The sequence below is a fragment of the Urocitellus parryii genome, chromosome 5 (genome assembly GCF_045843805.1).
Source record: "Urocitellus parryii isolate mUroPar1 chromosome 5, mUroPar1.hap1, whole genome shotgun sequence".
Taxonomy (NCBI): domain Eukaryota; kingdom Metazoa; phylum Chordata; class Mammalia; order Rodentia; family Sciuridae; genus Urocitellus; species Urocitellus parryii.
The window spans coordinates 140882826-140895168 of NC_135535.1; the positions used below are offsets into that span (position 1 = coordinate 140882826).

The 12343-nt window shown below is 32.0% G+C and overlaps 1 protein-coding gene across 1 annotated transcript in view; it reads right to left on the reverse strand.

Moving 5' to 3' along the window:
- Window positions 1-12343, reverse strand: part of LOC144255071 (protocadherin-15-like) — a 452955-nt gene that overhangs the window by 249072 nt on the left and 191540 nt on the right. The window contains 1 exon segment of the mRNA XM_077799103.1: window positions 7567-7760. Coding sequence (XP_077655229.1) covers window positions 7567-7760 — 194 coding nt within the window.

A 12343-nucleotide genomic window follows, 5' to 3' on the forward strand; every position in this document is an offset into this window, starting at 1 on the left:
TAATATCCTGGAATCTAAGTTGTTTCTGAGCAGATCCTCAGTAGACACATAGCCATAGGATATTAGGCATCACTGAAAAGCTACATGACTTTAGAGAATTTCATTCTTGCATTTATTGTTGCAAAGGAAGTTTATTTCAAATTTTAGACTCTTGTATTCAATTATGATACCTCTATTCATTATTGCATCTGAGTTAACACTTTTCTATTAAAATTTCCTAATAAAATTTTACTTTTTTCATATATGAATGTATGAGATAATAAAAATAATTTATTTATATGTACTAATATATAAAATAATTAAAATTGTTAATAATAAGATTAGCCTTTAGGTTCAGAGTGTTTAAAATAGGTTAAAATAAATGAAATGTTGCTTATAAACTTTAATTCATATGAAAATAAAATAATAGAAATTTACAAAATCTATTATACTTTACAGAAACTCCCAATTCTCATATTGTGAGAACAATGGGATTTAATTTGGAGGTAGAATTCATATCCTTCTAGATGGTGAATGGAACCCAACAGCCACACCAAGAGGTACATTCTCCTGGATATTTTTACCCTTGAGAATCTTGGCTTGTTTTAGTGTACTATTTATCAAGTCATTTAGTAATTTTATGTCTCTTCCTTTTTCCTGACTGTGTCTTCTCTATACATATGTTCTGTAACATTGGACTTATTATTCTCTATGCATACTATGTTTTACATAACTAGTGTTGATAACTTTAGGCAAGTGATATTGAGGCCAGGATTTGTGCTCAGACATTTTCAGATTACACTTTTGATGCTGCCACTGTGTGATCTTGGGCAGAACACAGACCAGCTTTTGTCCAATGTTACTGTTACCTTCATCTACACTTAGTTGTTTGCTTCACCTTCCACTTTCTAAAATAATTTATGCTATATTTACTAATTATGTTATTTTCCTTCTTGGACTTTGATCTTAGAGTTTTGGAAAAATTTCATTTCAAGGTTACTATCATCTTGAACATCCTGTCACTTCCCTTCCACATGTTTAAATAAACACTATCTTGAGAGTTATTGCTTTTTAAAATGATATCTTCTTTTTATTACTGATGTCAACAGAGTGTCAGAGTTAGCTTTTCTAAATTGAAAACCAACAGTATTTACAAGGAAATGATAACATTCATGTTGTAATAAATAGTAGTATTTCAACAGCATCATTTAAACACATAAATGATACACTAAGTAAATAATATTTTATGTATTTCATGTTTACATTTTATTTCCAGTTCTAAATACATAAAACTGAACATTTATATAACCAAATTTTATTTTGTATAAAGCTGGTTTGATGTATATAAATCTCTGTTTCCAAAACCGAAAACCATTATACTCTATTCTTTCACGTTTGGTATTAAAGGTCAAAGAAGAACAAAAGAGGTAATGCATTTCTCAAATAATCCTATGATTTTAAAGACTTTACATCATCAAATTTGGGCAGATAGTTTTATAAAGGTCATTTAAAAATCAGAAATAATAAGTCACTGAATTAAGTTTATAAAGTTAATTAGCAAAAACAGATAAACCAAAAAAGCAAGATTTTAACATTCAGACTTTGCTTGCCCTTTTTCCTTTCGTCTCAGAAGAACAAATTTAGGAAATACACTGGAGAATTTTTACTCATCTGATGTGTGTGAATATAAGACATTCTTGGTTTTTAATAAACCATCATGTTTATGTCACATGATGACATAAATTATTTCAAGTCTTGGGTTCAGACTATGAAATCACAATTTTTACTTATTTATACCAGGCATGAAACATCATCAAAAGCAACTATTTTCAAAAAATATTTTAATTGTCAATAGATCTTTTAATTAATTTATTTATTTATTTATTTATATGTGGTGCTGAGGATTGACCCCATGGCCTCACACATGCCAGGCAAGAGCTCCACCATTGAGCACAACTCCAGCCCCAAACATAACTCTTTTAAGAATAAAATAAATAAAATAAAACATGAATAAAGGGGAGGTATAAGGATGGAACTACGTTGCTTTAACTTTGGAAATGGTACAAATTAAAGTCAAACTTTTGCCATATTACAATAATAATCAGTAATGAGAGAATGTTGCTGGCATTTAGAGGATTGTACGATATATGCTATTTTCTATACAATTTTCTATTAAATATGTCAACATGTGTTATGTCTATTTGTAACTCTACATTTCAACCATGTTGTTTCTATGACAAAGTTTACAGGTGTTTATATTGCGTTCCTCAATAGACTTAAAGAAATTACTGTAGTTTTTCCTTTCTCACAAACATGGTCCTAGAAAAGCTATACTTATAGTTCAGTGCTCATTGATTCTGTTCTACTATTTTGAAAGTACAAATAGCAATCCACAGTAGATCTCAGATTTAAAACCAACATAAGAGGTCAAAGATAAACTCTTAAGGAAAATTAAGGGGCAGAATTTTAAAATGTAAAATGTATTTACCTGTAAAAACAGTAGGGCATTACAGACAGGAAAAATATGTGCAAATTCACAGAGAAATAAACTAGAAAACTATAAGTTTTATAAAACTAAAAATATGGTTATACATGGAACAGCAGTTGCAGTTATGATTGGAGATTGCAAATACTGTTAAATCAAACTTCATCTTGGCAATGGGGAATGGTTGACAAATTTTAAGAAGGTCAATGATATGATCAAATGTGTCAAACCATTCCTGTTCCCACAGCATTGCTTTCCTGTGTCTCCAATATCTTGCTCTTTTTTTCCCCTAGATGGATATTCTATTACTACCCCTTTACGTGTGAGTCTGACATTCTCTTCTGCCATCTTCTGAGTGCCAGGAGGGCAGAGGTCTCATGTTACCTCTATTTCCAGTGCCTACCCAAGAGACTAGGACTTGTGCAAACCAAGTAAATTTTTGTTAAAATAAATCAGTATTTATGTATCATGTCTTTATTAATGTTAAATATAACACATAAAGTTATTTAAAGACTATATATTCACAATGGAAAATTATTCAATTGGAGAATAGATTATTTATATATAGTTATTTATATATAGCCTTGGACTCCAAGAATTAAGTGGGGAAAATGATTCATTCTCTATCAAACAATCATTTTACAATAAATATTAGAAGCTGTTTAGGAGCAGGGCCTTTTATTTTTTCTTACATATTCATAAATACCTAGCAGTCATGAACTTAATACCAGAACTTAATAAATATTTATTCAATTTAACTGGATTATATACTAAGAAGGTGAGTTAGAGACACGATTAGTGTTAACAATACCCCAGAATGTTTTATGACTTCTGTTAGCTTTTACCTTTTGTCTCTACTCATCTTCTCATCAAAGCCTAAAACAAATGAGCACCAAAAAAGTCAATTATAGACTATTTCTTTTCTCATTTTGAATCTTTAGATCCTTTACCAAACTGAAATAACAGACACATAAACAGTAAATTCATCTTGGATATTTTGAGACTCAATGTTATTTAAATTTCTAAATTGAAGTTACCAATCTGAAAGAAAACTAATATGGAAATTTCCTCAAATTTTGAACACTGCTACTATTGTTTTTGATGCTTTTATTTAATTACATTTAGCTAATACTGTGGCTGTCTGGGTCAATCTATGAAGTATATCATAACCTATATTTTTATGTTCATAATTTAAAAATTTAAAAATAGCATCTTCTTCATAAAGCAAACAAAAAGCAAAACCTCACAACACAGTTCATTCATCAACTCAATTTGAAGGATTCATTTCCCTCCAGAGAAACTGCAAGTGTCATTATCCTGCAGTGCACAGGACATTATCCCAGCAAGTGAAATGAAGGTATATGGATTTTACTCTCTGCAGCTCCCACCTGACATTTGACCACATGCTATATGGTGATTCTTTAGTATCCAACCCATTTTCTTAAAAAAGAAAAAGAGAGGTTAGGTCAACTATGCCTGGTATCAATGAAAAGACATAGCAATTAGATTCTGAAGGAAGCCCTTTGTTTCCCAGAGAGGAATACAATTTTGCTCAGGTACAATCTACTCTTGTACTGATCAATGCAGGTAACAGCTTATTCAGGCAAAGAGGTGATCACAACTTGCAAATAGGAACTGAGCAAGCTGAGGACTATGAAATCTCATTCATTAAATACAGTTGTCCCCCTTATCTGTGGTTTTTTGCTTTCTGTTTTTTTCAGTTGCTCACAGACAACCACAGTCCAAAAATTTTACATGGTAATTCTAGACATAAACAATTCCTAAGATTTAAATCGCAAGCCATTCCAAATAGCATGATGAACTCTTATATCATCCCTTTCCATTGTTTGTGTGACATTAGTCATGCCTTTGTCCAGCATATCCACAGAGTATATGCTCCCTACCCATCAGTTGTTTAGTTGCCATCTCAGTTATCACATGGACATTTGGAACTGCAATGATCGTGTTGAAATAACCTGTATTTTTAAAAAATATCTTTATTTTGTTTATTTACTTTTAAGTGGTTCTGAGGATTGAACCCAGTGCCATACACATGCGAGACCAGCCCTCTACTGCTGAGCCACAACCCCAGCCCAAAATAACCCCTATTTTGATTGATAATGGCCCCAAAGTGTAAGAGTACTGATGCTGAAAATTTTATTTCAGTGTGATATTTTTCTATTTTATTATTTATTATTATTCATATTATTGTTGATATTTTATGTGTTTAAATTACTAATTAAATTTTCTTATAATACATTTTGTATTATAAAAATATGTAATTATGCATATAGTGGAAGGAAAACATAGCATATATAGGATTTGGCACAACCTGAGGTTTCAGGAAGTCACTAGGGAGTTTTGAAACATAATCTTCACAAAAGAGGCCACCTACTCTATTCAAAAAAATATTAATTTAAAACTTTTCATTTAGCCACATGCAGTGGTGTATGTCCCAGTGATGCAAGAGGCTGAAGAAGAAGGATCTCAAGTTTGAGGCCAGCTTAAGCAACTTCCCAAGACTTCTGCATCACAGTAAGACACCTGAATTATTATTATATTATTATTATTCCAAAATAAATAAAATAAAAGGTACTGGGGATGTAGCTCAGTGGTAAAGCACCGCTGAGTTCAACTCCCAATTACAAAACAAACAAAAACATAGTAATCAGTCATAGTAATCATAACATATTGGAATATACAGCTCAGATCAGAAACATTTGACATAGCACTGTGTTTGATGGAGAAAAAATTAGAATTTAAAATAAATTGATGAATATGAAAGGACTTTATTGAAGCTTCAAGTAAAATAAAGGTAAACTTGTTCTTTTTATTAGAATTACTTTGTTGCTAATAACCAATTGTAGTATCTTTTCTCTAAAATAATAACCACAGAGTTTATGGATATAGAAGAGAGGGGGAGGAGAAAGTTTTTTAATCCAACATATCTCAGTTCAAGTTCTAGTTCTATTACTTGCTTATTACAGAGCTAGAGGTTGCTAGATGGAGTGTTTAGTAAAGTAAATTATCCTATTTCAATCTCAGATTTCTAGATTCAAAAATAAATATAATTATACAAACATTCACAATGTTATTAAAATTAGAAATTATGTATGTAAAATGATAGCATGTTTAGCCTTACTGCATGCTCAGTGTTATTAATAATCTTTAATTCCTCTTAGAATAACTTATCTTCAATTAAGCTATTATTTGAAATTGATTCAAATTTCATTTTACACTTATTTTAAATTCCATAACTATTCAATATATAAAAATATTACACTTTTTCTTTTAAGAAATAGCATTTAATCATTTTATCATTTTAGGCATCTATACCTATTTGCTTTTCTGGTATATTAACAATGGCTACATCCAAAATGAGTGTGCCCAAAATTGAACTCATGTCCTTAAATCATGTGTGCTATTTTGACAATACCATTGCCAAGTCACCTTAATCAAACACCTGAGGCTTATTTATATTTATGACAATTTCATCTCCGTTCTTGCTAGATGTTTGGGGTAAGTATCAGAAACTTTTTTTCTAAAATCTTCCAATGGTGGTTTTGTATATAAATTCTATGCCTACAGTCCCCTTCAAAACTGTCCATCAGGACAGAAGTGAAGTCTTATATGATGATAGCTCATGAAAAATAAATGAATAATGAAATAGAATAGACCCGAATCCAAATACATAAGGAATATATGTTACAATTATGATATAATCAATGAAACTACAAGTTAGTGAAGAAATGAACTATTCGATATATTGTGTTGGGACAACAGGATAATTGACTGAAAAATTTGGCAGCATCAATACATCTACTGAAAACTAGAATAATTCCCAAATGCAACAAAGGCTTGAAAGCAATTATACCTACAGTAACAACTGTAACCCCCAAAAGCAATATTAGAAAATATAGATTAATTGTAAGCTGGGCTTAACATACCAATAGAAAAACAAACAAAATTTTATGAATCCAGAATTCATAGCAAATGTAATAGAGTTGGCAGTTAAACATTGGAAATATACTCACATAGATAAAAATAGATACTATATATTACCTATTGAATAGGGACAATATGAATAACAAATGTTTAAAAATAAATGCTTAATAACGACTAGAGAAATTGTATAGAATATCATTTTTAGACTTTGTTGTTAAAATTTTAGACTATAAGTTTTATAGCTGGCAACATGGCAGTTATCAAGAAAATTTAAAATTTCCACTGGGAATTTATTTATATACTTGTACATATTCATTAAAGTGATATATGTTCAATTTATTTACTTCTCTATTATCAGTATAAAAGAATGAAACAAAAAATCCATGGAAAGTTGCCTTCTTAAACAGAATCACATACATCTGAAAAAATATAAATAGCTGTGAAAAAATTTGAGGAATTTATCCAGAATTCATATGAAAACACAAACCAAAAACTGACAAATTGTGAAAGATTAATAATCCAGCAAAGTGTAAGATTATATTCATATTCATTAATATTTTTTGAAATGTCTATTGAAAATTTGGAAATAATTCATTATTAAGAGGTATCTCAAGTGGGGAACTAAAAGAATATAGTTGTAGTAGTAAAATTTTAAACTTCTGTGTGTGTGTGTGTGTGTGTGTGCATGTCTGTAGTATGTAATATATATGTAATATATATATATATTTACATTTATATTTTACGTATAAATTTTAATAATCACTCACTGAGAGGTGGTTTCAAAATCATGACAATAATATGCTTCTGACTATCTGTGAAGCTCTTTGAAGAAAAGAGTCTTTCACTGTCAGCAACCTTGTTTTTGAGTAATAAATTGGAAACATGCCTCTGATATCTTCCAGTTCTTCTTTAGAGCAGAGACCTTCCTCCTTCATCTGTGAGATCATAGTTAATAATTCTGTGGTTTAATATTAATTTTAATGTCCTCTTCCCAAAATTTAACCAATAAGAATACGCAGTTCCTGAGAATGCTCTGATATTTTCTGTTCTAATTTAGATGTTTACAGGATAAAAGAATATTTGCCGAGCCTCTTAAATTTAATTATAGGGTTAAACAGGAGCAGCAAAAAGACCGCATTGGCTCTAATATAAATTACCTTCTCTCTGCAGGAGGAGCATTATCCGATGCTTGGACCGTGAGCGCATAAGTCCTCCCGACTATCAATTCCACCCCTGGAGCGATGGTGATAAGCCCTGTTGTTTTATTGATGATGAAGTCTCCCTGAGCCCCAACCAGGATCTCATATGTGATCTCCCCATTTGACCCTTCATCTGCGTCGACTGCAGTGAGCTGGAATTGAAAATCACAACATAAATCCTCTTGGGATTCAACTTTTCACCATTGTGTTATTTTTTTCCTCCCCCAAACCACAAGGAGCTTGTTTTCAAAGACAAAATATAAGTGAAGAAACTTTTCTTGGCATATATGCTCTTGTTTTGTTGATTTGAGGCTCCTGTGTTCTATTAGGATACTGAAAAAAATTGCAAAAATACTGAAAAAACCAGTTGCAAAAAGGTTTTCTTCTTTTTTAAGAGTGATGAGAGAAAACCTTTGAATCTTGAAGACTATTTTTATGTTAAATAAATAAAACAAAGGAAATTCCTAACATAAAATCCAATATCCTGTAGAAAATTTAATATTTTTTCTCACTTCCTGTTGTTGATACATAAATACATATTTCTGAATTCTGAGATCAGGGGAAAAAATAGGCAAAGTGCTCTTTATTACTGCATCTTTCCTTTTGCTCTCACTTTTTTCCATCATAATGTATTCCTGCCCTATAATCTTGCTGACACTGATGTGTGAAAGACTGATAAGGTTACCGGAATTGCAGTATAGAAAATAAACTAGTGTTTCTTTAATTGCAGAAAATAAAAGTTAATGCAACTCCAGATATAATTTTTGAGTAAATAAAAATATTCAGACCCCCTGAATTGATATTGTATAAGCATCTAAACACAGGTAGAGCTAATATCCACCTATTTAAAGTCATTTTGAGGCAAAGAGTATCTAATAAAACAGTATATTTGGGTTACTATATGAAAAGAAAATAACTTTTATTAATCCTATAAAACAACGTTAAAGAATAATGATTATTATAGACAAGGATCCTTGATTTCCTGATACATATATACAAACTAAAGAAAGAAAAAGAATAGAAATGGATTCTAGTGGGAAGTATTATAATATGCATTGTACAAACATTCACAGAACTTTATGTTTTCTTCATACCAAAATTTGCATGAGGAGGAAAATAGATGAGATTTAAACATGGAAGAAGACAAAATGTTTCTATTTCTATTTCTGTTTTCTATAAGGAAAACATACACAACTTTAATACATAGTAGAAACCTTTTCCTTATTTAATTACATTTTCTCATGTGACTCTAATCCCATGTTTTACTTCTATAATGTCAGGAGCTTTTTATAGCTCACAGACTCCATTGGGAATCTGACTAGTACTCTGGGGCACACTGCTTTCTTGATACCCTGTGAATGTCCACATGTACCTTGAAACTTCACTTCTATTTCACTTCATAGTAATGAATGGCCCATTTGAAGGTTCAGTTTTAATATTCCCCATAAATGTAAACAAAGTTTTTCTTATACAACACCCCATGAGGATTACATGGATAGGTGGGATATGATCTATTTCTGAATTTACTGCAGTTGCATTTAGCCTGATATTGTACACAGAAATATCAATAACAAAAATACTTGGAAGATAAAAGGAAATTTGAGAAACTGGCATTAATACAGCTAAATCGTGTGGCTGGATACTTTAGGGTAGACAGATGTGGCTGCCAGAAGGAAAGACATTTCATTAAATGATTCTGTGATGTACATGAGAATGACAGACATAGACCTTAAGGCAAAAAAGAAGGAAACTATTCAGAGAAACAGCCAAAATGAATGATGTATATTTATGAAGCACTGTTCAAGTCAGATAAATTCGTTCTCTTTTGTGTGTGGATAAAGTTAGATAATTAGAGGGTGGGGGTAGGAGAGGAGATATCAATTTTGATTATAGTAAATCACTTAAGCAAAATGTCTCAGGAAATCTTAATTAAAATTTAGCTCAAATTGGATTCAATATTAACATTCTTCCTGGGACTTAAATTGGCTAAAGGAATTTAATGATAAATGGCAACACATCAAGTTAAGGAGAGGTGTTGAGGAGTGTGCTTCAGGGACATGGGTATCATGGCTGATCTTATTTAATATTCTCATAAATGAGGTTGGAAGGGAAGATAAGCTGGATGATAATTAAATTGAGAAAGACACCCATCTGGGAGGTGCTGTAAATACTGCACAAAGCTGTGAAGCACAGGCAAGAGAAATACCCCTAAAATTGCAGAGCCAGTCAACCACAGATAAGGTATCATATTCAGGGAAAACGACTAGCTCCTCAGAAACTATTAGCATGTGGAAAGATTAGGAAAAAAACCAATGAATTCTATTTTTAGGTTAGTTAAATAGCTTTATACTATTTTCAGTCTCTTACTGCTAAATAATAAAATATGGGTTAAGAATCAACATACTTTTGAAGAAATCAATGATAGTCCAAGGTTGGAAAAGAGAGCTGAGACTCTGACTCTGAACACCTGACTAATAATAATGTATTTCATGCAAGCCAAGGCACTTCTTTAGTCCTCAATATTACTAAGCAGTAGACTTTTCCTTCTGTATTCTATCGTATGTTGGTAGATAGAGCTTTAGATGCTAGTTTTGCAGCTAAACTATGGTGAGGGTTTAATTCAGCTGCAACTCAATAGCTGACCAATGCCAGTTTCCACTGCTCCTCTTGTCTTCATGTAACTAAATCAAAGGTTCTCATGAAATAAAACAGTGCCAGCAAACAGGAAGAATATAATTGATGACATGGTTTTCATTTATTCCAGAAGCTAAGTTTACTACTGAAGTTTCTTGATATATATATATATATATATATATATATATGAATCAAAATTTAATTTCAAATGCTAATTTAACTTGAAATTATGTCACTTCAACCACAAAAATACAATTGTAGAAAAAGAATTTAAAGATTGTTTATTCTTCTTATTTTGCTTTATGACTGTTTCTGTAGGGAACATTATGATTTGAGATCTTGGTATTCGGTGCCATGTGATCACTTATATGTCAAACCATCTGTTATAATTTTGATTTGGGATCCCACGCAAAAAACCCATGGTCCAAAAGCTTGGTCCCCAGTGCAGCAAGGTTCACAGGAGGCGCTTTCAGCAATGATAGGATGATGAGGGCTTTGATCTCACTGATGAATTAATCCACTGATAGCAGAATGGACTACTAGGATGTGGGACCTAGTTTGAGTAAGTAGGTCAATTCAGGTATGTCTTGAAAAGGTATATCTTCCCCCTTACACCTCTCTCTCTCTCTCTCTCTCTCTCTCTCTCTCTCTTTCTCTCTCTCTCCTTCCTGGAAGCCATGAGCTGAGGAGAGCTCTCCTGAGCCATGTTCTTCCACCATGATGTTTCTGCCTCGGAGACAATCTGCCATGGACAGAATCCTCTAAAACTTTGAGTCAAAGAAAACTTTTCTTCCTCTAAGTTGTTCTTGTGGGGTATTATCAAAGCTGACTAACATGCCCTCTTTGATTAATGTATGATTATTCATACAATGGGCAAAGATCTTAATATGAAGATAGTGGTGTGGCTTTTGTGTAAAAATCATATTGATGCCTGTTGTCCCAGTAGTTTGGGAGGCTGGTGCAGGAGGATTGCAAGTTCAAAGCCAGTCTCAGCAAAAGTGAGAGGCTAAGCAACTCAGTGAGACTCTGTCTCCATATAAAAGGCAAAATAGGGCTGGGGATGTGCCTCAGTGGTCGAATGCCTCTAAATTCAATCCCTGGTAGCCCCCCAAATTATAATGAATCATTAAATGAGTGATAATAAAGTAATTAAACATTTCTCTATACCATTTTCTCTGTTTGACTTCTGAATTAAAGAATTATCTATATTTTAAAATCGAGCACTTTTAAAAATACATTTTTAAAGCATTTTTTAAAAATCTCTAATTATTCAGGTTGAATATTTGAATCAAAAAGACAGGGGGAAAAACAGCGCCACTTGAGTAGTATTTGACATATTTAGAATAAGATAGGACCATGAATGCTCAAGTTTGATTCTTTTCACAAAGATGTTAAATGTGCAAGATGCACTTTGAATTGATGTTATGCTATAACTTGTAAATCTCAGTTGTAAAAAGCCTGAAAAATATTGCAATCTTTCCAAAGAAAAGTGTTATAGAAGTAAACTACTGAGACCACTTGTTATTAATGCCAGATAACATAATTCTTGGAAAAATATGTAAGAAAACATTTGTTTAAAAATAATTAATGATCATGTACAGTGTTCCCAGGCAACACAGTAGGAGTGAAGTGTAAGCTAAAATTGGTAAATTATACTGGGCTCTGTGGTTTTTTGCAACTTACTGCCAGATGAGAGAGATTTTTCAATAATAAACAAAGAAATCCATATTGACATGTTATGACAAGTGCAATTAAAAAATGAGCCCAAGGAACATTGAGTGGGTGATAGGATAAGCATGAAAGCCTTTCTGGCATAGGTTACAGTTAAGATAGAATTTGGAAAATGAGAATATGACTGAAGAAAATAGATTAAGAGCATTTTATGGGAAAAGGAAGGGCATATGTGAATGAAATACAGCCCTGTGCTATATAACGGCGTCTTGAACAACAACAGATTGCACAGACAGCAGTGCCTTCATGAGATTATAATGGAGCTGAGAAATTCCCATCACCTAGTGAAGTTGTAGTCATTGTAACTTTAAAATGCAATGCATTACTCATATGTTGGGGGCAGTGCTTGTGTAAACAACACTCTGCACTG